This window comes from Syngnathus typhle, linkage group LG5, assembly GCF_033458585.1.
Source record: "Syngnathus typhle isolate RoL2023-S1 ecotype Sweden linkage group LG5, RoL_Styp_1.0, whole genome shotgun sequence".
NCBI lineage: Eukaryota > Metazoa > Chordata > Actinopteri > Syngnathiformes > Syngnathidae > Syngnathus > Syngnathus typhle.
In genome coordinates, this window is record NC_083742.1 from 3,852,396 (window position 1) to 3,878,987 (window position 26,592).

General features: G+C 42.3%; 1 protein-coding gene across 2 annotated transcripts; it reads left to right on the forward strand.

The window, feature by feature from the left end:
* Positions 1–609: 609 nt before the first annotated feature.
* On the forward strand, positions 610–26,368 carry sub1b (SUB1 regulator of transcription b). 2 transcript variants are annotated; one of them, XM_061278449.1, is made up of 6 exons: positions 610–762; positions 7,410–7,479; positions 7,651–7,770; positions 7,989–8,033; positions 16,914–17,022; positions 25,837–26,368. In XM_061278449.1, the coding sequence occupies exons 2-6, from the start codon at positions 7,411–7,413 to the stop codon at positions 25,914–25,916; spliced, it is 423 nt and encodes a 140-aa protein (XP_061134433.1). In that variant the 5' UTR covers positions 610–762; position 7,410; the 3' UTR covers positions 25,917–26,368. The 2 variants fall into 2 exon arrangements, with proteins under 2 accessions (XP_061134433.1, XP_061134434.1); XM_061278450.1 differs by lacking the exon at positions 7,989–8,033 and having other exon boundaries at positions 611–762.
* Positions 26,369–26,592: the final 224 nt, after the last annotated feature.

The following is a 26,592-nucleotide window of genomic DNA, read 5'->3' on the forward strand; positions in this document are numbered from 1 at the left end:
TTAAACGGCCCCGTGGGCCGTAGTTTGCCCACCCCTGGTATAGGGCTACTATAGATTTTTTTCTCCCAAATTTCTCACACAAATGGATTTTATTTTTATTTCCATGTATTCTCTGTGTGAATGTCTCATTTATCAGCCACAGTCTGAAAAAATGAATGTAATCAATAAAATTTGCATCAAAGCATATCTGATTCTGGATGGATTTTTTGCAAGAGGGCAAATTTTGAACACTGTAGCATGTTTAGCCCTCTGCGTTAACTGTTTTGAAAATGCCAATTTTGAGTTGACGGCTGCGTCAAAACAATCAATAAAAACTGTAATATACAACGTAACAAGGCGATAGAGCCCCCAAACTCTCTCTCTCTCTCTCTCTCTCTCTCTCTCTCTCTCTCTCTCTCTCTCTCTCTCTCTCTCTCTCTCTCTCTCTCTCTCTCTCTCTCTCTCTCTCTCGCTCCACACCGTGAATGTACGTAGGCGACTAAAGGGCTTCTGTGCACGTTTTTGGACAAGGTCTACTTGTTGGTATGCAGTAAAATATTTATTGATCAGCATGCGTGATTTACCCTTAAACGTGCGATGCGATGTCCTGTAATATACTCCATCTCCATCCGTGGCGGTAATGAAGCAATAGGTCGATTTACCAAGGGCACGAAGAAGAACAACCGTTTGAAGACGAAGATTTGGAAGGCGAGGAAGAATTTGAAGAACAACTTCGTCCGAGACGAAGCATTGCAAACCCTAAGTAATAATCTACGAAGTCATGTAAGTATTCCATATTTGAAATCGTTCGTTATAGTTTTATTAATTTTAAGATTTTGCGTTTCGTCACCGAAAGTACATGTGATTTACTGTTCGTGTATTTCATATTTATACAACGATGCGAGGTAGTTGAATGCCAACAATCGTGGATCGGCCTGCACATGGTTTACTGCGGCGCATGTAGGGTTAAATATTGATATACATGTTCAAGTATTATTTTAGATGTTTTATATCTGTTTCGTCATATTGGTAAATTAACCAGTTGATCTCCTCTCATCTGTGCTCTTTTTACAAATTACCTCCGTAACGTAAAACGTTGCCCGTCTCTGTACCAATTCAACATTTCTTGCTGCGCTCTATAAACCCTTTCAAATGGTGACAAATTAAGATAAAATCGAATATTCGCAGTGTTTTTCTTTTAAATTGCCATGATCGGCGACTTGTCTCCTAGCATCACGGAAACGTTTTTGGCACTGCCAAAGAGGCGTTCCTCTTGTATACTTTAAATACACCAAATATTGTGTACATGTTGTATATTGTTTTATTTGGCCTCAACCTGATACAATGCGTTGAATTACAGTTGAAAAAAATGCTTATCATGTCCAGACAATGACACTATTATTGTCCACTTTTGAGAATGAACATGCATGCGCAAAAATTAATATGGTAAAAAGAAGTATCACAATTGCTTAAAAAAGCCTCAAAATTTCATTTATGTCTTGGCACGGGGGGAAATGCATTATTTTAAGAAATAAAGCACACAGACCATGCATTCACAACAGTTTTAACAGTACCAATTCGGCTCTGTACTTAAATAAGAGTTAAAAAAAAAAAAAAAAGAAGTACAGGCTTGTAATGTACTTAAGTTTAAAAGTAAAAAAAAAAGTACAGTAATCCCTTGTTTTTCATTGGGGTTACGTTCCGAAATGAACTCGTGATAAGCGAAATCCATGAAGTAGAAACATTTGGTTTTTTTACCATTATTATCCAGTTCTTTGAAACCAAAGCACAAAACCTGTTTTCAGGCCCAATCCTTTGTTTCACAAAGAGAAGTAAACGCTTTCTTACAAATAACTACAGTAGAATAATAAATCCAATCATCAATACGAAGTACGTACTATACGTACGCGCATATTTCACTGTGCCTGGCTGCGGCCTGAGTCCGCTCTGTAGTATCTTTTTCTTCTGAAGCCATAACACAATGCGCTGTGAGAAAAAATCCGTGAGCCATGATATAGCGAGAGATTACTGTATTAAAATTAATTTTGTCACAACTAGGTCTAGTATATATTGTATTTGATATTAAATCTAAATTAAGCTGCACCCTCAAAAATAGCAGTATTTTCTTAGTACTTAGCATGTCTCCATAGGAAATGAGTGCAACAAAGTAAAAAGCTTTCAATAACTTTTCATCCTTAACATGTTTAAATGTAACATTCAAACTTTAAACTCAAAATTCAAAGGATAAAATCTCTTGGAGGGGTTCATTAAAATATTATTTTTGTAAATGTACAAAAATGGACCACAAATACTTTCAAATACTTCATAACTCACTTCCTCTATATGTTAGGGCAGTGTTTTTCAACCGGGGTGCCGCGGCACACTGATGTGCCGCAAAATATTATCAGGGGTGCCGTGGGAAATTCTCCAATTTGTGTAGCGCAGTAATCATATCTTCCATATCAGAAGGTGGCAGCAGGAGGTAGCGATTTGCCGCATGCTTGTAGACGAGAAAATCGCATGGATGCAGCGGCAGGTATATGGGATGCCCATGCAGGTACCATTGACAGCGACGTTGTCATTGTGGATAGCGAGAGGAGGTGATAGTGACACTGATTGATAAGGTTTTGAAGAGAAAAAAATGCTGACACTGTACTCAGCACACACTGGTGTGCCGTGAGAGACGTTCAGCTGTGCCATGGGATTGTCCAATATTAATTACGGAGCACATTGTAAACAGGATTGCCAAACCACTGATCAGTTCGCGCAAAGTACAGGACGCTACTCAGAAAGAGGGAGAGAGTTCAGGATCCTAACAGCCGTATGGAGTATGAAGCTGTTGGCGAGTCTGGTGGTGCGGGAGCGCAGGCTCCTGTACCTCTTCCCAGAGGGCAGAAGATCAAACAAAGTCGAGACACCTCGACTGTGATAGCCACTCAGCTGCTGTCAGAACAGCAGAGCCTCTTTAAAAGTGACTTTGTTCTTATTGTTGCAATATTTATAGATCTAGTCTAAAACAGTAAGTGCGAGCTGGAGATCACGGCCTGAAGAAGCCAACAGCACCACGTCGTCTGCAAAAAGCAGAGACGCAATGCTGAGGTCCCCAAACCGTACACCCTCAACGCCTCGGCTGCGCCTAGAAATTCTGTCCATAAAAATTATGAACAGAATCGGTTACAAAGGGCAGCCTTGGCGGAGTACAACCTTCACTGGGAACAAATCCGACTTACTGCCGGAAATGCGGACCAAACTCTGGCATCGGTGATACAGGGACCAAACCGCCCTTATCAGTTGGCTCGGTACCCCGTACTCCCAAAGCACCCCCCACAGAACCTCCCGAGGGACACGGTCGAACGCCTTCTCCAAGTCCACAAAACACATGTGGACTGGTTGGGCGAACTCTCATGCACCCTCGAGGATCCTGCTGAGGGTGAAGAGCTGGTCCACTGTTTCACGGCCAGGACGAAAGCCACACTGTTCCTCCTGAATCCGAGGTTAGACCTCCCGACGGACCCTCCTCTCCAGCACCCCTGAATAGACCTTACCAGGGAGGCTGTGGAGTGTAATTCCGCTGTAATTGGAACACGCCCTCCGGTCCCCCTTCTTAAAGAGGGGAACCACCACCCCAGTCTGCCAATCCAGAGGCACTGTCCCCGATGTCCACGCGATGTTGTAGAGACGTGTCAGCCATGACAGCCCCACAACATCCAGAGCCCTTAAGAAATCCGTGCGGATCTCATCCACCCCCAGGGCCTTGCCACCGAGGAGTTTTTTAACTACCCCAGTGACTTCGACCCCAGAGATTGGAGAGTCCGCCTCAGAGTCTGCAGGCCCTGCTTCCACAATGGAAGGCGTGTAGGTGGAATTGAGGAGGTCTTCGAAGTCCACCGACACACGACGTCCCGAGTCGAAGTCAGCAGCACGCCATCGCCACTGTAAACAGTGTTGACGTTGCACTGCTTCCCCCTCCTGAGACGCCGGATGGTGGACCAGAATTCCCTCGAAGCCGTCCGGAAGTCATTCTCCATGGCCTCGCCAAACTCCTCCCACGCCCGGGTTTTTGCCTCAGCAACCGCCGAAGCCGCGTTCCGCTTGGCCATCCGGTACCTGTCAGCTTCCTCCGGAGTCCCGCAGGCCAAAACGGCCCGATAGAACTCCTTCTTCAGCTTGACGGCATCCTTTACCGCCGGTGTCCACCAGCGGGTTCGGGGATTGCCGCCACGACAGGCACCAATGACCTTACGGCCACAGCTCCGGTCGGCCGCCTCAACAATGGAGGCGCGGAACAAAGTCCACTCGGACTCAATGTCCCCCGCCTCCCCCGGGACGTGGGAAAAGTTCTGCCGGAGGTGGGAGTTGAAGCTCTTCCTGACAGGGGATTCCGCCAGATGTTCCCAGCAGACCCTCACAGAGCGTTTGGGTCTGCCAGGTCGGACCGGCATCTTCCCCCACCATCGGAGCCAACCCACCACCAGGTGGTGATCAGTTGACAGCTCCGCCCCTCTCTTCGCCCGAGTGTCCAAAACATGCGGCCGCAAATCCGATGAGACGACTACAAAGTCGATCATCGAACTGTGGGCTCGGGTGTCCTGGTGCCAAGTGCACACATGGACACCCTTATGTTTGAACATGGTGTTCATTATAGAAAATCGAGCACAGAAGTCCAATAATAGAACACCGCTCGGGTTCAGATCGGGGAGGCGTTCCTCCCAATCACGCCCTTCCAGGTCTCACTGTCATTGCCCACGTGAGCATTGAAGTCACCCAGTAGAACGATGGAGTCCCCAGAAGGAGCGCTCTCCAGCACTTCCTCCAGGGACTCCAAGAAGGGTGGGTATTCTGAGCTGCCGTTTGGTGCATAGAAACAAACAGTCAGGACCCGTCCCCCCACCCGAAGGCGGAGGGAGGTCACCCTCTCGTTCACTGGGGTGAACCCCAATGTGCAGGCGGCCAGCCGGGGGGCAATAAGTATACCCACACCTGCTCGACGCCTCTCACCGTGGGCAACTCCAGAGTGGAAGAGAGTCCAGCACCTCTCGAGAAGGCTTGTACCGGAACCCAAACTGCGTGGAGGCAAGTCCGACTATATCTAGTCTGAACTTTTCTGCCTCGCACACAGCTCGGGCTCCTTCCCAGCCAGAGAGGTGACATTCCATGTCCCAAGAGCCAGCTTCTGCAGCCGGGGATCAGACCGCCAAGGTCCCTGCCTTTGGCCGCCGCCCAGCTCTCACTGCACCCGACCCCTTTGGCCCCTCCCATAGGTGGTGAGCCCATGGGAAGGGGGACCCACGTTTCCTTTTCGGGCTGTTCCCGGCCGGGCCCCATGGGCGAAGGCCCGGCCACCGGACGCTCGCCTTCGAGCCCCGCCTCCAGGCCTGGCTCCATAGGGGGGCCCTGGTGACCCGCGTCCGGGCGAGAGAGATCTGTGTCCATATATATTATTCATCATAAGGGGCTTTTTGAGCCGTGCTTTGTCTGGCCCCTCACCTAGGACCTGTTTGCCATGGGTGACCCTACCAGGGGCATGAAGCCCCAGACAACATGGCTCCTAGGATCATAGGGGCACGCAAACCCCTCCACCACGATAAGGTGATGACCCACGGAGGGGTATATATAGGAATAGGACTTGTATATTAATATAATAATTAATATAACTGATTTTAATATAGGAGCTTAACAGATGTTTGTTGGCGGTGTGCCGCGAGATTTTTTCCAATGAAAAGGTGTGCCGTGAATGAAAAAAGGTTGGGAAACACTGTGCTAGGGAATAACTGCCAAAGACATTTTTGCATATGAGTTTGGCCCACGTGCCTCCCAGTTTTTCTAGTCATAGGGCAAACGGATTACAGGGCTCCGATAAAGACAGGGCTCCGATAAACCACTCTCGTGGACGCTACACATCCATTTTTGTGTTCGTGTATGGTGACTTTAAAATACATATATATTTTTATCTAGCCCCAGGGCTCGAAGCTTATTTTTTGCCCAAGTTGCCCTCGGGCAAGTTGGAGAAAATTTTACTTGCCCGAAACAAAATTTTACTTGCCCAAATTTTTTTGGAGTGGATTTTTACTTGCCCGACACATTTTTGCAATAAAAAAGACAACACTATAAGTTTTGCCTTCATATGCCTTCGTATCCGCCAACCGGAAACAAGCTCTGCTGGTGCGCAGGCGCAGAAGAGCCAGGGACGGTGAGGGAGCATGCATTTAATTACGAAGCGCTTTGCCGTTATCAATGTATTGCAGACTTACACGAGAAACTAACCGCTCCCTAGAAAACAAAATGTCGGACCAGAAGCGGCAGAAGTTGCGAGAAATTATGCACAAAATCGTCTTTTTACAGCTTGAAAACATGGTATTATGGCAGGGCAAGTTCGGGCAAGTGAGGAAAAATTCTACTTGCCCGTCTGCCATCGCTACTTGCCCCGGGCAATCGGGCAATCGTTAGTTTCGAGCCCTGAGCCCACTTTTTGTTCACATTCAGTTCCTCAAATGCGAGTCTTTACGGAGAATAATAATAATTAGAGCTACGACCAGCCATAAAGGGCCCTCGCAACCCTGGCCACATTGGAGTTGTATGCTTATGGTACTTGCACTTAACACAATAACTCTCTTAAATTTGGCCCAGGTTCAGACCGTCAAAAACAGCATTTTTGTTTGTAAACAGCGCATTGCCACGACAACATTGTGCTACAAAATGAAAATCTTTCAATAATTTTAGTCCTCATCGTGTTTAGATGAAACTCCCAAAGGCCCAAAATGCAGCCTAATTCCAAAGTTAAAATGGCAGATATTCTGTTGGCGGTAGCATATGGCTACGAGGACATTTTTGGAAGTCTTGGGTGTTACATATGTCTCCCAAATTTCACAGATTTAAGTGAAATGTAGAACCAAGAATGCTAAGCTAAAACGCTTTTTGTACGTCTGAGGGTGCCCCACGTGCCTCCCAGTTTTCATAGTCGTAGGTTGAGCTGGCGTTCACCCAGACCCATGTAGCAGCTTCAGCGGGAGAAAGAGTTGTACGCCGTGCACACAGTTTGTTATTGAGTTTTCGTGGTATATGGTTGTTCCACGCGGCTAACTAGGAATCGAAGTTCAGCGCCGACATTCTAAAATCTGAATGATTGCGGGAGAACCAGAATGATGGTCCCGGTTCTCAATGCCCAACCCTGATAATGACATGTTTTTCTTTTACACCTATGTATATGCAGAGTTTAATCACTCTTTGACTCTTCTCTTACATTGGTCATTTCAATGTGATCTACCTTGTGTATTGAAAGTCATGGTTAACGGGATTATATCTTTATGCATATTACATGTAGTTTTAACCCTGTTTACATGTGTATTGCATGTATATTCACGAAAGGTGAATGCTAGCTGTAGGTTAAAACATCTGTCTTAAATTTAGAATATTCATCCTTTTCTTTGCAGAATGCCTAAATCAAAGGAAATGCTTTCCACCACATCTGGGAGTGACTCTGATGGTGACGTTGAAACAAAGGTTTGGGTTTATTTATTTATTTTTTGTTTTTTAACCATTTGGAATGTTTCAGTGGTCATTTTTTGCTCTTCTAAATGTAAACCTCTGTATACTCTACAAGTAATTTTCCATTGCTTTTCTATATAGTGAAACTGTAAAGCGTGACCATTTGAAAACATACTTATTTTTTAGGCAAAGAAAAAGAAGTCAAGTGCACCAGGAAAAATGGCTAAGAGGCCAAATTCAGGAGAGAGTGTCAAACCTGGCGGGTCTTCCAAAGGCAACAGTAACACTGGTGACAACATGTTCCAAGTGAGTGTGTTAAGAAGCTGTAAACATTGCATCCGCAAAGGAAACTACATTTTTTTAGGGGACCAAAAAAGGTTTATGTCTTTATTTCTTTGCATATATCATCAACATTCAGTTATGCTACTTCAGTCCTTCTGTCAGTGCACTCAAACACAAGCATAAGCGCGAGGGATGGAAAGGCTTTTGAAACCTGTTTAAACAGTTTGGTTTGATTGTTTCAGTGTGGGTTGCCTATGTCCTTTCAGTACATACAGTATCTCCCAAAAGTGAGTACACCCCTCTCATTTCTGCAATGTTTTAATTATATCTCGTCATGGGACAACACTGAAGAAATGACACTTTGATACAATGTTAAGTAGTCACTGTAGAGCAGTGGTTCTCAAATGGGGGTACGTGGAGGTACTCCAGGGGGTACGTGAGATTTTACAAAAATCTATACCGGTATTAAAAAAAAAAAAAAAAATTAAGCCTGATTGTCTTGAGAATTAGTTATAAAAAGTTTGAAATAAAAATGTCCCGTTTTTTTCCGTGTATAGTGCGCAAAATTTAACGAATTTATTGTCCTAAAATCTGGGGTGCGCATTATACATGGGTATAAAAAAAATTAAATTTTTTTTTTTTTTTAATTTTTTTTTTTTTTTAGAAAACAAAACCAACATCAGAACTGACTAAAGTTCGATCTAACCTATTGGTACCACTTACCTATGTTTCCCTTCCATATCGATCCGTAGAATTACTCGAAACATTAACAGAGCAGCCTATTTTGACATGAAATAGCCTCGCGCGTATAGCAGCTATCGTTATAGCATTAGCCATCCGCAATTTCCTATGAGCCTCAGCTCGCAATCTCCCATGAGCCTCAGCAAAGTGTAAACAATCGCGTCTCTCAAACGAGCTCCTATAAAATGATCAGAACTGACCAAAGTTCGATCTAACGCATTGGTACTATTTACCTATGTTTCCCTTCCATATCGATCCGTAGAATTACTCGAAACATGAACAGAGCGGCCTATTTTGACATGAAATAGCCTCGCGCGTATAGCAGCTATCGTTATAGCATTAGCCATCCGCAAAAACCAATGACCCTCAGCTCGCAATCTCCCATGAGCCTCAGCAAAGTGTAAACAAACAATCGCGTCTCTCAAACGAGCTCCTATAAAATGATCAGAACTGACTAAAGTTCGATCTAACTCATTGGTACTACTTACCTATGTTTCCCTTCCATATCGATCCGTAGATTTACTCGAAACATTAACAGAGCGGCCTCTTTTGACATGAAATAGCCTCGCGCGTATAGCAGCTATCGTTATAGCATTAGCCATCAGCAATTTCCTATGAGCGTCAGCTCGCAATCTCCCATGAGCGTCAGCAAAGTGTAAACAATCGCGTCTCTCAAACGAGCTATAAAATAATCAGAACTGACTAAAGTTCGATCTAACGCATGGGTACTACTTACCTATGTTTCCCTTCCATATCGATCCGTAGATTTACTCGAAACATGAACAGAGCGGCCTATTTTGACATGAAATAGCCTCGCGCGTATAGCAGCTATCGTTATAGCATTAGCCATCCGCAATTTCCTATGAGCCTCAGCTCGCAATCTCCCATGAGCGTCAGCAAAGTGTAAACAATCGCGTCTCTCAAACGAGCTATAAAATGATCAGAACTGACTAAAGTTCGATCTAACGCATTGGTACTACTTACCTGTGTTTTCCTTCCATATCGATCCGTAGATTTACTCGAAACATGAACAGAGCGGCCTATTTTGACATGAAATAGCCTCGCGCGTATAGCAGCTATCGTTATAGCATTAGCCATCCGCAAAAAAACATGACCCTCAGCTCGCAATCTCCCATGAGCCTCAGCAAAGTGTAAACGATCGCGTCTCTCAAACGATCTCCTATAAAATGATCAGAACTGACTAAAGTTCGATCTAACGCATTGGTACTACTTACCTATGTTTCCCTTCCATATCGATCCGTAGATTTACTCAAAACATTAACGGAGCAGCCTATTTTGAAATGAAATAGCCTCGCGGGTACAACAGCTATTCGGTGACGCCCCCTGACTACAGTTACCGTAATGCTGGGAAGCGATGCGACCTTGTAATTTACTAGTCGTACTAAAATGTACTAAAACATTTTGGCAGAGCACTGTGTACAACCAGTATGGATCAACAAATTCATCACTTGATCCATATATAAGGCGCACCGGGCTATAAGGCGCACTGTTGACTTTTGATAAAAATTTAGGTTTTTAGGTGCGCCTTATAGGGCGGAAAATACGGTAATAGTTTTTTTGAATAACTGAATTTTACGTCAGGGCCGTTCTCAGTTCTTAGTTTGTGTTTATGTCACGTTAGCATAGCTATCGTTTAGCCTGTTGTTGCTCGTTCATGACTGTTCTTGTCATTGGATTTTGTCGAATAAATATCCCCCCAAAATGCGACTTACCGTTTTTTTCCGTGTATAGTGCGCCCCCATGTATAGTACGCACCCCTAAAAATGGCATGCTGATGCTGGAAAAAAGCTTGTACCCATGTATAATACGCACCCAATTTTTATGAATTTAAAAAAAAAAACCGCACCAAATTAAGCTCCCTGCGCAGTGCGCACTGAGGTCCACTTAAATTTTAGAAAGTACATCAGGACTTTAAAAATATCTTCTAAATTTCAGCGACGGCTCTGTCACAATAATCGACCAGCCCGGTGCAGTTGGGCGGTCGGCGGCGCGCTACGGTTGAGCGTTCTCTCGCGCGCTCTCTCTCTCGCTCTCGCACACACGCAAACCGGATATCATACGGAGGCCGCCATTACAGATGCGCAGAACGGATGAGCAAGACACGTCAGCTATATAAAGAGCGAGAGTTCAGTTCTCTACCTAAATCCGTATTACAGGTAATATTTTATTTCACAACACTTTGCCTTGTTCCTTTCTTCTCTGCTGTTCACTTCAAACACGCTCCATGCGCACGGAGCGCGGTGGTGCGTTTACGGGCAGTCGGAGAAATCAACGCCAACAAAAAAAATTACATCCAGCCTAGTTAAGACCATACCAAAGACTATAAAAATGGGACCCATTGCCTCCCTGCGTGTGTGACGATCATTGGGACTTAAAAAAAAAAAAAAAAAATTTTTTTTTTAAATTAATTTTTTTTTTTTTTGTACCCATGTATAATGCGCACCCCAGATTTTAGGACAATAAATTAGTTAAAGTTTGCGCACTATACACGGAAAAAAACGGTATACTCCGGAGCGACTTATATGTTTTTTTTTTTTTGCTTTTTTGGGCATTTTATGGCTGGTGCGACTTATACTCCGGACCGACTTGTAGTCCGAAAATTACGGTACTCTCTGCAGTGTACTGACAATAGTTATCCAGGTCAAGTCGTTAGTTTACACTTTAAATCTTTTCTGTAATATCACATACTCTATGAAGTGTGCTGACAATAGTTATCCAGGTCACGTCATTAGTTTACACTTTAAATGTTTTCTTTAATATCATTTGTTCTGCCTCTAATACAGCAGAACCTCAAGTTTACACGCTTTCTACGTGACTTTCTGCCTAACGGTATTTCATTTTGTTGCTACTTTCAGCAATCCTTGGGCAGTAGGCAGTGTACACCCTGAACTGCTTGCCAGCCATTTGAAGGGCCCACATAGATAAACAACCATTTACACCCACAATCACAACTATGGACAATTTGGAGTGGTCAATCGGACTGTAACATGCATGTTTTTTGGAATGTGGGAGGAAACCGGAGCACCTGGGTAAAACCCACGCAGGCATGGGGAGAACCTGCAAACTCCACACAGGAAAGCTGGAGACAGAATTGAACCCTGCACCTCTGAATTGCCGTACTTCTAGGCCGCTGTAAAGAAATCAATAATTATCAATATTGACAAACATTTTTCGCATATATCGCTGAGCTCTACTAAGCACAATATTTTTATAAAGGCATTGTATTTGCGAATTAGATTTTTTTTCTCAGCTGCATTGTATTACATATTAAAATAAAATGTAATAGATTATCTACATTCAGGCCTTTTTGAAGGTCCTTATTTTTCAATCATTAAATTGAAAAGAAATAAAATTCAATATAGATTGATATTGACCAATATTGTATACTGTATTTTCCGGACTATGAGTCACTTCGGAGTACAAGTCGCACCAGCCATAAAATGCATAATAAAGAAGAAAAAAAGCATATATAAGTCTCACTGGAGTACAAGTCGCATTTTTGGGGGACTATATTTGACAAAATCCAACACCAAGAACAGACACGAATAGGCAACCACAGGCTAAACGATACAGTATGCTAACGTTACATAAACAAACGAGGCACTAAGAACGTGCCTGACATAATATATCAACAGTTGTTCAAATAACTAACATAAATAACACGTTTATCAAACCATCCGTGTCACTCCAAATCACTAAATCCATCGAAATCTTCGTCCTCTGTGTAAACGATGCCACTGCTGACTCCGGAAGTACATATGGCGCAGAGGTCAGACTCATCGTCAATTGCAGTTCCAATTATTTCACAGGCCTTTATAACTGTATATAAACTAGATATAAAATAACTAACATAAATAAAAATTTCATTGAGCCATCCGTGTCACTCCAAATCATTAAATCCACTGAAATCTTCGTCCTCACTCATTGTCACTTAAAAATTCCGGAACTACAACCTGTGCTGACGTCAGACTCGTCAGTTCCGGTTCCAGTTATTCCACAGGTCATATAACTATATATAAACTAGATATAACTATAACATAAATAGCAATTTTATCGAACCATCCGTGTCACTCCAAATCATTAAATCCATCAAAATTTTCGTCTTCTGTGTCACTTTAAAAAATGCCGCTGTTGACTCCAGAAGTACGGTATTGGCCCCAATATAAGACGACCCTGATTATAAGTCGATCCCCTCTTTTCCAAGACTCAAGTTTGAAAAAAACTTTTTGAACACCAAATAAATTTTTTATACAGAAAATAATTACGGTACATCTGAAACAAATGATTATAACAATATATTCGAGAGAAAAAGCATGTTATTTTGCCTCGAATCATGTAAAAACTGTCTATCACATCTTAATATCTGAAAATTTAAATAAGTAAACTAAAGTGCAATCACATTTGTAAATGAATGGCTTCTGTTTTTTTATTTTCTGTTATCTTTTTTATTTCCTTCTCTTTCTTACCGCTATTTTTTATTTTTCTTCTTCGCACTACCGCTATTTTTATTCTTCGTGACAGCAGTTTGCTTTGGCCTGGGGAGTTAAGTTTAGCATTCGCTTTAAAGATATCTGGTGCCATCTAGCGTTGTGAATTGGTATAATGTCTAGAGACGTAATGTAAGACGACCCCCGCTTTTTCAGTCAATGCAAAAAAACACAGTCTTGTATTTGGGCCAATACGGCGTTGACGTCGGACTCATAGTTGCGGTTCCAATTATTCCACATACCTATATAACTATATATAAGTTATATATCAAATGACTATAACATAAATAACACTTATAAACAATGCCGCTGCTAACTCCTGAAGTACAGTGGAGCTTCGGTTTTCGAACCTCCCGGTTCTCGAACAAATCGGCATTCGAATAAAAAATTCGAGATTTTTTTGCTTCGGACGTTAGACCTAATTCGGTTGTCGAACGTTGCGAGATGAGCCGAGAGGACCCGCATGCCAACTGACTCTGTTCGTTATTACGTTCTCGTTACTTTGAGGATTGCATCAACTCTAATCATGCCTTAAATTCTACTTAAATTTTGGAAAGTACATTAGGACTTTAAAAATATTTTCTAAATTTTAGCGACGGCTCTGTTACAATAATGCAAACAGCGCGGTGCAGTTGCGCGGTCAACGGCACGCTGCAGTTGTGCGTTCGGCGGTGCGCTGCAGTTGCGCGATCGGACAAAATTAAGCTCCCTGTGCACTGAGGTCCACTTAAATTTTGGAAAGTACATCAGGACTTTAAAAATATTTTCCAAATTTCAGCGATGGCTCTGTCACAATAATGCGACCAGCGCGGTGCAGTTGCGCGGTCGGCGACGCGCTACGGTTGCGCGTTCGGTTGTGCGGTGCAGTTGCGTGATTGGACAAAAATGCGCAAATGAAAAAATGTTTAAAAAAGGCGGGTTTTATTTTTTTTGGGCTTGGAACGGATTTTATTTTTCCATTATTGTAATGGGAAAATATGATCCGGAATTCGAACGATTCACTTCTCGAACAGCCTTCTGGAACGGATTGTGTTCGAAAACCGAGGCTCCACTGTACATGCGTCACTGAGGTCAGACTCATTGTCAGTAGAGGCTCCAATTATTCCACAAGCCTAGTGCGCCCTTATGCAGTTCAAAGTGAAAATAACATGTGAAGTGATCAACTATACCAGTGGTGGCCAGCTCGCGAGCCGCATGCGGCTCTTTGGCTGGTTTCATGCGGCTCTTTTACGTTCATATCAACATGTGTTTATTTTTCGTGCGTATTTGCTTCGCTTGAATTCAATATGGTGTTTTGGTCAAACGCGCATGAGGTGAAATCCCGCAAAGGAGGAGGGACAAACCCATTTGAGGAGTGTCAATTTTGCTCTCAAAATGGCAAGGAAAAAATGCACAGCTAAACGAATACCGTTTTTTTCCGTGTATAGTGCGCAAAATTTAACTAATTTATTGTCCTAAAATCTGGGGTGCGCATTATACATGGGTACAAAAAAATTGTAATTTTTTTTTTTAATTTTTTTTTTTTTTGTAAGTCCCAATGATCGTCACACACGCAGGGAGGCAATGGGTCCCATTTTTATAGTCTTTGGTATGGTCTTAACTAGGCTGGATGTAATTTTTTTTGTTGGCGTTGATTTCTCCGACTGCCCGTAAACGCACCACCGCGCTCCGTGCGCGCACTGGACAGCAAACGAGCAGGTGATCGAGCAAGCGTCTGACACGAGAGCATTGCAGTCGCATGGAGCGTGTTTGAAGTGAACAGCAGAGAAGAAAGGAACAAGGCAAAGTGTTGTGAAATAAAATATTACCTGTAATACGGATTTAGGTAGAGAACTGAACTCTCGCTCTTTATATAGCTGACGTGTCTTGCGCATCCGTTCTGCGCATCGGTAATGGCGGCCTCCGTATGATATCCGGTTTGCGTGTGTGCGAGAGGGAGAGAGAGCGAGAGAGAGAGCGCGAGAGAGAACGCTCAACCGTAGCGCGCCGCCGACCGCCCAACTGCACCGCGCTGGTCGATTATTGTGACAGAGCCGTCGCTGAAATTTAGAAGATATTTTTAAAGTCCTGATGTACTTTCTAAAATTTAAGTGGACCTCAGTGCGCACTGCGCAGGGAGCTTAATTTGGTGCGGTCGCGCAACCGCAGCGCGCCGGGCGCTCACTGTCGCATTGCTTAAAGAGCGCCTTTGTGTTTTAGGATGAACAGCAGAGACCAAAGGAACAAGGCAAAGTGTTGTGAAATAAAATTTTACCTGTAATACGCATTTTGTTATTTGCTGATTGAAACTGCTAATTAAACTGTGAATTGAAACTAATAGGAAGAAAACAACTCTCGCTCTTTATATAGCTGACGTGTCTTGCGCGTCCGTTCTGTGCATTTTATTTCACAACACTTTGCCTTGTTCCTTTCTTCTCTGCTGTTCACTTAAACACGCTCCATGCGACCGCAATGCTCTCGTATCAGACAAGGCTTGCTCGATCACCTGCTCGTTTGCTGTCTGTCACAATGTACCCTACACAAATCCGAAACATTTGTTGCGGCTCCGAGTCACGACGAGGGGCAAGTTTTGGTTTCCAAGGGTGTTTTTATTCCTCTTCAACGTCTCTCCCATACAGAGCCGCCCCTTTCCCGTGCGCGCACGGAGCGCGGTGGTGCGTTTACGGGCAGTCGGAGAAATCAACGCCAACAAAGAAAATTACTTCCAGCCTAGTTAAGACCATACCAAAGACTATAAAAATGGGACCCATTGCCTCCCTGCGTGTGTGACGATCATTGGGACTTGAAAGAAAAAAAAAAAAAATTTAAAATTCATAAAAATTGGGTGCGTATCATACATGGGTACAAGCTTTTTTCCAGCATCAGCATGCCATTTTTAGGGTGCGTATTATACATGGGGGCGCACTATACACGGAAAAAAACGGTAATAATTTCACATAAGTCGCTCCTGATTATAACTCGCATATATACTATGAAAAAAAACCTGCAATTTATAGTCCGGAAAATCCGGTACTTGTATCTAGGGGTGGAACAGTTTACTAAATCCGTGGTCTGATTCTCGGTTTTGTGGCCATGGTTTTTGGTTCAGTTCGATACACATTGACACTTAAAAAAATTATTATTCCAGTATTGTTGTTTAAATTATTATTGGTCTGCAACCAACCTTTGTTTCGGTTGCCATTCATAACAGAAAAAAAGATGTGGTTCCATCTAGACACATCAGCTTGGTGTTCAACTGTACTAACCTAAACTTCACATTAATAATAAACTGAGACCAGATAACCGTGATATTTTTCTTACACAAAATATGTGCTTTTGTTACACAGGTTTGAACACACTAATCTTATAATTACTGTACTCTTCTTAAATCCCTTACTGTTTCTTTTTTTGTGCTTGTGCCTGTCTGATTTAAGTGCTCCCTGAGCCTGCAGATATTATTGTATCGTAAATTGTTGGCCATTATGTAGCCACACATTTGAACTTTTCAGCTTCCCACATGTATGACAGCTGCTTTGGATTCATCTGCTCTTTTGAGAAATGTTGGGCATAACATGGTTCAATGTGTGAGTGAGAAGCAGCCACAGTGTCTTTTTTAGTTGATTATATAATAAATTATAAAATGGATGTACGTATGTATAGACAGATGGATGTATGGACAGATGAATGAATTTCAGCCTCAGTGGATGCCAGTTTTATAGTCAAACAAACGTGTTTTCATCCAAAAACTCGACTAATTCCACTCCAGTGGTTTTAGTTTGCGTTTGTTGTCCACTTTTCATCCCAGGAATTGCATGAACTAACAGATCTTTAAATATTCCTTAGTGTTTTCATCCTGATAAATATTGTACGTTGTCATATTTTATCGTTACTAGACATAGCTATATACCCGATAGTTTTTTTTCTTTTCTTTTTTAACAGATTGGAAGAATGCGATATGTCTCTGTCCGGGACTTCAAAGGGAAAGTTCTGATTGACATCAGAGAGTACTGGACGAATCCAGATGGTGATATGAAGCCTGGGAAGAAAGGTAAAACAATGACAAAATTGTCTTGTCTGTACAGTAAATGGTCAGTGTGTAAAAGCATAATTGTGCACACCCTCTTATGGTCATGTGACTTCAAACTCCTGCATGGGAGTCTGCACATACAGGCCACTAGTTAAAGCAGTGGTCCCCAACATTTTTCATACAAGTCCATACCCTTCGCGGACCGGCAACTATTTAGCAATGTGGTTGGGGGGCAATAATTGTACAGCAATAAATGTGAATCCAGTGGTTTTTTTTTTATGTTTCACCAATTTTGAATAACCTTTTAGCATTAGCAATGCAGTTCGCCGCAAAGTACGACACTCTCAATAGATGCTTTGATCGATCATCAGCCGATGTTCATGAAAATATGCGCCATCTGTATTTCTGACCAAAGACATCCACAGTCACTCATCGCAGCTTAAAGCTTAAACACTTGTGGCAGATATCATGTCTTTCAAAAACAAAAAGGGTCTGTGGTACTTCTTAACCATGTTTGTGCTCACTTCCACAACCTTCCTTTGGTAGACCTAAAGTCTTCTGGTTGATGTAATATTCCTTTTCTTATGGCTGCGATAAAACCACAAACCAAGTACAACAATCCACTCTCCAATGTTTTTGTCAGTGTGTGCAGTGCGTGCCAGCTACGGTCGCTGTAATAATGTGATTAGTTTTTTTATGTTGAGTAGAGGGTAGATACCGTCAGTAAAAACGAGGCTTTTGACAGTTTTTGACAAGGTTTATTTGCATGGAGGTGGTCAAGCTCTCCGTCAATTACCTCATTTAAATACACACAAATACCACTGCAGCACCTAGACTCATTCTGCTAGGCATCGTAGTTCATGACGCATTTCACCGTCTGTGCGTGGTTTGTGAATTAAATGCAATCTGTTTGCTACATTTCTCCTGGCTAGCGCGACACAAAAGCAACACAATTCTCAAGTATAATTTGTCATGTGCAATGGCTGATAAATGAGTTTCCTGCCAGAATAAAATGTTGGCTTTCTCCTTTTTTTGCTCTGTTTACTTCTCTTGATAAGGTTATTTAGGCCATTTATGTTTAGAGAGTGCCGTTTCAAAAAAGACCCGCATCCTTATTAGAGGGGTTTGGAGACTATACTATACTTACGAGACTATATTCCTTCCTCTTGTTCTCTACTTCCATGGCATAATCATGATATAAATACACCGTTTTATTTTCAACCCGGAGCTCCTTCTTCCATGCCACGGAGGATCTTCTCATTAACCGAGAACCGACCATGGGGCGCAAGGGGTTGTTCCGGGTGGGGGATTTGAACGAGTCAATGCACACTGGCTGCGGTGCGCCAGTAGAATGTCACCGCAGTTAGCGAGCCTTCCTCAACCCTTCTATTTTTATCAGGCGCCGTATGTGTATTTTCATGAAGCGGAAGAAAGTACACGGCTCAGACAGGAAATTGGGCATCTGTGGATCCTATATATTTCAAAATAAAACTGTTCTGCGAACTCTTTTTTTTTTTTTTTTTTTAATTCATCAAAACATTACATATTTACAACCTACAGACTTTCCATATCAGCTAACGATCTAGTTTAAGTATTAACCCACGCGATCTCGTGGCCGGAGACGTTCCGGAGACTGTTAGGATACGGATTTTAGCTATTGATCTGACTCCAAATTATGATCAACACTTAACACAAAAATTGCTATGTTCTAATCCACACACTGGCGCACCTAACAATTTTGCGAGTTCGTTCTGTCAAAGAGAAGACCAGTAGATCAATCAGACCGAATTTACCAATTGTTTAATCTTGACAAAGCAAGCTAATACAGGCGCCTGGGTCTTGGGTCCTTAACACAAAAACTCGTGTGCCTTCGTGACCAGAAAAGACGACACATTCTTCCGGGTTGCCCAGTTTTAAAGAAACACAATATGAATATTCAAACATGCAAAAGATTGTGTGCTGATTGGTCGATGGTCTGTGGTCATCTCCTCCTCGTTTGGGTTTTCCCCTGCTCAGCACAGGTGTCTGGACCACAAAGACGAGTTGTTTTTCGCGTTCCCATCGGCCTTGAGATATGCTCCCTTTCTGGACCTCCTGTTCCACAATACTTTGAAGAAAACAAATTCATGTAGCCTGCACATTCCTTTCCACTTATTAAGCAACAACACTACTACTAGAAATTATATTGATATGGTTATATGTGTCTAACGGAGCCTTAATCAAATGTGTTTGCAAACTGCCGAAAGTATATTTCCCTTTAAGACGTAATGCAGCCATTCGCAGCCAGTATAAATTGCAGTCGCGGGTCATCCGCGGAAAAAAAACACACGTAGCCATTCCACAGCCGGTGTAAATTCAAACAATCAATCAATCAATCCATAACATTTTATTTATATGGCCATTTACAATCATTAACTAGTCCCCAAAGTGCTTTCCAACAGGATAAAAACAACAATAGAGAAAAAAACATAATACGATTCAAAAATGCTAAAAGAGAGTGGTACAGGGCAGGCCTGTGGACTCGCACTCGGGACTCAGACTCGTCGGACTCGGTCATTTTTGAGTCCACCGAGTCCGACAATAAAAAAAAAAAACGTTCAATTTTATTTTCATCATGCTGCTGAGAATGCGCGTAGGAATACTGTCCATAGCCCTGCTTGCTTGTTATAAAGACAAATTTAGTTGTTGCGTGCACGCCTGCCTGCGTGCGTGCACGTACAAGACCCACAATGCCCCGCGCGCAGCCAAGATGGAAGAACCCGGGAGCAGCGGGAGAACAATGTTTTGCCTCTAGATTTGGGGGGGAAACGGAGCGTAAGTTACGATCAATGCGGCCACGTTGAGTTGCACTTAAGCTAATGTTTACATTATGTACCAATGTCAAGGACGATTATGTCACCCAGCTTATATCATTGACGTGTTTCGATAGTTGTGGGGTCGTCACTAATTATTTGTGTTTAGATAAATGTCTGAGCTATAATGGTGTAATTAATGATTAAAACTTGAAAGTATCTGTTTATTGTATTTGTTTATATGTTTAATAAAGACAAAGCCATCACAAAACTGTTAATTATTTAGATTTTGATCTAAATTAGCCTTGAATAAAGACTAAGCAGTCACATGAATTAACAGAAAAAATGGACAGCCGGACTCGGACTCGTGGTCAAGAGACCGGACTCGGTGTAAAAATCCGACCGAGTCCACAGCCCTGGTACAGGGTATTAAAAGCCTTCTACAAGTGGAATTAAAGGAATTGTATAAAATTTGTATAAAATTCAGATAATTAAAAAAAAAAAAAAAGTAGATGGAGTAAGTATATACCGTATTTTTCGGACTTTCGCATTAGCCATAAAATGCACAAAGTGAAAAAAAAACATAAATCGCTCCGGAGTATAAGTCGCATTTTGGGGGAAATTTATTCAACAAAATCCAACACCAAGAACAGACATGAACGAGCAACAACAGGCTAAACGATAGGTAAGCTAACGTGACATAAACACAAACAAAAAGCCGAGAACGGGCCTGACGTAACATTCAGAGTTATTCAAATAACTATTACATAAATAACACGTTTATCAAACCATCTGTATCACTCCAATTCATTAAATCCATCAATCGTCCTTTGTGTAAACGATGCTGCATATGCGCCGCGCTGCTGACATCAGACTCGTCATGAGTTGCAGTTCTAAATATTCCGCAGACACATATAACGATATATAAAGTATATATCAAATAACTGTCATACAAATAACAATATTATCCAACCATATGTCACTCCAAATCATTAAATCCATCGATCAAATTCCTCGTCCTTCGTCAACAACGCCGCGCTTGCGCCGCTGACGTCAGCCTCGTCGTTATTCCACAGATCTAGTATATAACTATATTGTAGCGTTAACAAAGTACCATGAAAGACGTGGGTTTGGTAAACGGCTCTTTATTTAACAAAACAAGAGTTCAACGCGTCTCTAATGATGCCGGTAGTATGTGGGGCCCTTCGTCATCCCGTGATCGAATCTTTGTCCTTTATGTAAACAACCGCTGCGCCGCTGACGTCACTTGCAGTTCAAAATTACAGTAACCCCTTGCTACATCCCAGTTTGTTTATTGTGGTTTCACTTTTTTTTTTAATTTTTGAAGATTTGTGAAAAAATTCACATAAGTCGCTCCTCAGGATAAGTCGCCCCCCCAACCCCCCCCCCCACCCAAACTATGAAAAAAAAACGTGGCTTATAGTCCGAAAAATACGGTAGTGGTGTCGCTCAAAGTTCGAGCGTTAGTCTAAACAAGTGGGTCTTGAGTTTCGTTTTAAAAAGCCAGAGATCTCAGGGGGAAATTCGTTTACAGTTCAGGAGCAGCAATGGTGAAAAAACGATCACCCCACTGTTTGGATCTCGACCTTGGGACCTACAAAAGAAACTGACCTACAAAAGAAGCACAAGGTTCTGCCTTAATTGCGAGAAAAGAGTTAACATGTTCAAAATAAGAAGGGGCCAAACCATTTATGCCGTTGTTGGGGCGGCCCATGGGACATTTGTCCATAACGTGCCAGCAATTCCCGAACCTGCTGGTTGTCATCGGCGGAAGTGATGCAGTCAAGCTGAAGAGTCCTATTGGGACTTTTTGGCCTGTGGAACTCTGGAGACAGCTGACAGATACTCTCCGGGCAAGCAGAACGCAGCTTCAGCAGTTGCTGAAGCAAAAACACGGGTGTGGGAGGCAAAACCATGGACAACGACTTTCAGATGGCTTTGAGGAAGTTCTGGTTTACAATCTGGCATCTCAGCAGTGCGCCGTGAGCATTGTGGACTTGACCTCATCTCGGTACGTTCTCTGGGGTAGAAGTCGCCAAGGTGGTTTACAAACCTCCTCGGTGGCAAAGGCCCGGGAGGGGGATGAGATTCATCTAGAGTTTCTAACAGGGCTGTGGACTCGGTCGGATTTTTGCACCGAGTCCGAGTCTGGCCTCTTGACCACCGAGTCCGGCTGTCCATTTTTTCTGTTAATTCATGTGACTGCTTAGTCTTTATTCAAGGCTAATTTAGATCAAAATCTAAATAATTACAACAGTTTTGTGATGGCTTTGTCTTTATGAAACATATAAACGAATACAATAAACAAATACTTCCAAGTTTCAATTCAACGACTTGAGTTTGTTCTTAGGAACAAAATCGCCTCAACCAAGTCAGCCTTCATCGCGCCGCGCTGATCAGACATGATAAACTTGAGCGCGGAAAACAGGCTCTACGCTGACTTGGCTGATTGGCATTGCTGTTAGTGTCCGAGTCGCTGCCTTGAGGCCGGACGGATAACGATCAGCTGTAACAAATGTAAGATAATATTTTTTATTCATTAATTACACCAATATAGCTCAGACATTTATCTAAACACAAATAATTAGTGACGACCCCATAACTATCGAAACACATCAATGATATAAGATGGGTGACATAATCGTCCTTGACATTGGTACATAATGTAAACATTAGCCTAAGTGCAACTCAACGTGGCCGCATTGATCGTAAGCAGGCCTGTGGACAGTATTCCTACGCGCATTCTCAGCAGCATGATGAAAATAAAATTGAACGTATTTTTTTTATTGTCGGACTCGGTGGACTCGGTCAAAATCAGCTCCGAGTCCGGCAAAAATGACAGAGTCCGAGTCCACAGCCCTGGTTTCTAAAGGTTGTAGATTTGGGGATTTCCTGGTTGACACACCTCTACAATATCACTTACACATCAGGGACAGTGCCTTTGAAGTTGCAGGCCGCGGTAGTTGTCCCTCCTTTTAAGAAAGGGTGTGTTCCAACTACAGAGGAATCATACTCCTCACCCTACCTGGTAAGGTCTATTCAGAGGTGCTGGAGAGGAGGGTCTGTCAGGTTGTTGAATCTCAGATTCAGAAGTAGCAATATGGTCTTTGTCCTGGCTGTGTAACAATAGAACAGCTCTACACCCTTGGCAGGGTCCTCAAGGGTGCATGAGAGTTTGCCTAACCAGTGTACATGTGTTTTGTGGACTTAAAGAAGACGTTTGACTGTGTCCCTCGCGGAGTTCTAGAGGGGCCGCTTTGTATGAGTATGGGGCAGGGCTGTGGACTCAGTTCGGACTCGGGGACTCTGACTCGGTCGGACTCGGTCATTTTTGCCGGACTCTGACTCAGTGCTGATTTTGACCGAGTCCACCGAGTCCGACAATAAAAAAAAAAAAGAGTCAAGACGCAGCCCGTGAGTGTCACGTTACAGTCAGCGCGGTAGGAGTTGTAAGAAGCAGTAAAAACTCCACCAAACTCGCCGTAATGACCCGTGATATGTTATATCCTTACTATTTTCCAGGTTCTTAGATAGCAAGAATAGGTCGGACAACGACGTGAATGATAACTGCTTTATTCCTTACTCACAGTGCGTTCACAGGGCGTACCACAACAACACAGAATGCGCCCATCCCACTTCCGGGGTTTTTCTACTACGGAATTTGAGTTAGCCCAAAATACACAACATCTTTTCCCCTCTGACAATGAACGTGCTATATGCACCTATAACTTGACATCTTCAAGATCTATCAATAACTACCATTAAACAAATATCATATATGGTCCAGACAATTATGACAATAATATTCCCATGAAACCTTAACTTTGGGTGAGTTTGGACTACGTCAAATTATACCGAATTATAGCGAAAAACCGATGTTGTGCGGCGTGGTACGGCGTCAGCACTATGTTGTTTTCAATAAAAACATGAAGAACTCACGTTTGCGTCAGTCAATTTTAATTTTTATAAAGGATTATTCTCATTTGATGTCTTTAAATTCATCCGCGTTCTGCCATTGAAGCGGGGTGCATTCAAAAACCAGTCGTACAGACGGAAACGTTTTGTGATCAAATCTTTCATAACGAGAATGATTTGAGTGAATTGATTTGAATGAATAATTGAGACAAAATTTCAGTTCTGAAGGCTCCTTTTGTCCCAAGCAAAGTGACAGATGGTGGGGAGGGGGGATAAAAATTGTAAAATTAATTCACTCAAATCATTCTCGTTATGAAAGATTTGATCACAAAACGTGTGTGGCTTTTTCTTAAATGAACACGTTTGACATTGCTATCGTGTCAGCTTTTAATTATATTGCGCTGTCATGTTAAAGCAAATTAATAAATGCAACAATATTAATTTGCTTTGAAAATACCTGAGTAATAAAATAAAATGGATGGATGGATGAATGATAATCACAATTAAGTAGAAAGTCTCCTTTGTAATATATACTCCTTGTAGCCTGTACCCAAAAAGAGGAGTTTCTTTGCCTCGATGTTTATGCAAAGAGCTCACGTAATTATATTGTTGCGTTTTGGTGAAGTGAATGAGTGTTCCGTCTGTACGACTGGTCTTTGAATGCACCCCACTTCAATGGCAGAACGCGGATGGCATCAAATGAGAACAATCCTTTATAAAAATTAAAATTGACTGACGCAAACGTGAGTTCATGTTTTTATTGAAAACATAGTGCTGACGCCGTACGACATGGGTTTTTCGCTTTCCAAATAAGGGGTCGTCACTAATTATTTGTGTTTAGATAAATGTCTGAGCTATAATGGTGTAATTAATGATTAAAACTTGAAAGTATCTGTTTATTGTATTCGTTTATATGTTTAATAAAGACAAAGCCATCACAAAACTGTTGTAATTATTTAGATTTTGATCTAAATTAGCCTTGAATAAAGACTAAGCAGTCACATGAATTAACAGAAAAAATGGACAGCCGGACTCGGACTCATGGCCAAGAGGCCGGACTCGGTGCAAAAATCCGACCGAGTCCACAGCCCTGGTATGGGGTACAAAACTAAAAATAAGGGTAGTTGGGTTAGGGTTAGTTACAGTATAATTCAATTTGGCCAGCATTTCTGGTAATATATCAGATTCATTTCTGGTGAGGATTGTACCCTGCCAAGGCTGCCCTCTCTCTGATTAGGTTCATGACCATTATGGACATAATTTCTAGGTGTACCCAAGGTGTTGAGGGGGTCCGGTTTGGTAGCATCAGTGTTAAATGTCCACTTTTTGCAGATGACTTACTTCAAGCTTCTTCAAGCCGTGATCTTCAACTCTCACTGGAGCGGTTCGCAGCTGAGTGTGAAGCGGTTCGGATTAAAACCGTCACCTCCAAATCTAAGACCATAGTCCTGAGTTGGAAAAGGGTGGAATACCCTCTCTGGTTTGAGAATGAGATCTTGCAGGAGTTAAAGTCTTGTTCACAAGTGAGGGCAGGATTCAACGTGAGATCTTCAGACGCATCAGTGCAGCGTCTGCTGTGATGGGGTCTCTGTACTGGTCCGTTGCGGTGAAGAGAGAGCTGAGCTCAAAGGCGAAGCTCTCGATTTACCGGTCAATCTAGTTTCACCTCACCCTCACAAAGCCTCAGGACAAGCTTGACAAAATGGCTTGGGAAAGAGAAGTCTGGACTTCCTTGCTTAAGTTGCTTCCCTGGCGACGTGACTGCAGAAGATCATGAATGAATCTTACAAAAAAAATCTAACCTTAAATCCAAGTTTTTATTCGGCAGGGGGGAAAAATGCTGCATTATTACATCAAAAATATAATCAAATCATGTGTGCCACAATTAATACTTCTGATGGTAATCATTTATGCAACCTACTTTTTCTAACAAAACAGCACGTGTGCATGCGTGCGTGCATGCGTGCGTGCATGCGTGCGTGCATGCGAGCGACCGAGCAAGTGAGTGACAGAGTGAGATATGTGGAAACATGTTTATTTTTTTTATTAAATCTTCCTGAAATCACATATCTCTTTACCTTTTGTTGTGTTGTTTTAAATTTCACAGGCATTGCCCTGAATCCAGAGCAGTGGAACCAACTGAAGGACCAGATTTCAGAAATTGATGATGCCATTAAGAGTATATAAACAATCCTTGGAACCTTTGGAAAGTTTATTGATTCATTTTGTAAAAAGCCTGTGATTCTTTTGTAACTGACTTGGATGAAATACTTCATTAGTTTATTGTTAGGTCTATGGCATTGTTTTTTTTCTCTACCCATTATAAGCTTATTTAGCTGTGTACCTCTTGAGGTTTTGTAATGATGAGGGTAAATGGGGGTTGCTCATCATAATGCGGCACATTACATTTCATAGCAAAACTAAGACGGTTAATTGCTTCCCTATTAAATTTTTTACAGTTGTATAAATTTGTGTTCATACTTTGACTATCGCATTAATCAAAACGTGTTTTTAAATGTGCTTTAAATTAGGGATGATAGTTGATACTGTGTTAACTGGCTATTATTAAATTGAATTATTGAAAAAAATGTGACTCGTGAGGATAAGTGGTACAGATGATGAATAAATTAATGAGTGAATGAATGACTGTTACTGACTCAACCTGTTAAGAGAGGCACAATAATGGCAAACTATGCAATATGGATTTCAAGCAGTGCAATATTTGTAAGGCAAATGATTATGATTATGCGGTATGAGTAGGAGAATCGAGTATCTGGGTTGTAGTCCTAACAAATTTGCCAAAACTACTGCCTGTCCCCAAATAAATATTTCTTTGCTATTGTGGGGGTGAGCCTTGTCATCT

Bases quoted from the DNA above. Each gene is read 5' to 3' on its own strand.
- sub1b (XM_061278449.1), top strand. From the start codon at position 7,411: ATGCCTAAATCAAAGGAAATGCTTTCCACCACATCTGGGAGTGACTCT. The intron at 8,034-16,913 runs GTGAGTACACCC...CTTTTTTAACAG, and splicing joins ACATACAGTATCTCCCAAAA to ATTGGAAGAATGCGATATGT. The intron at 17,023-25,836 runs GTAAAACAATGA...TAAATTTCACAG, and splicing joins TATGAAGCCTGGGAAGAAAG to GCATTGCCCTGAATCCAGAG.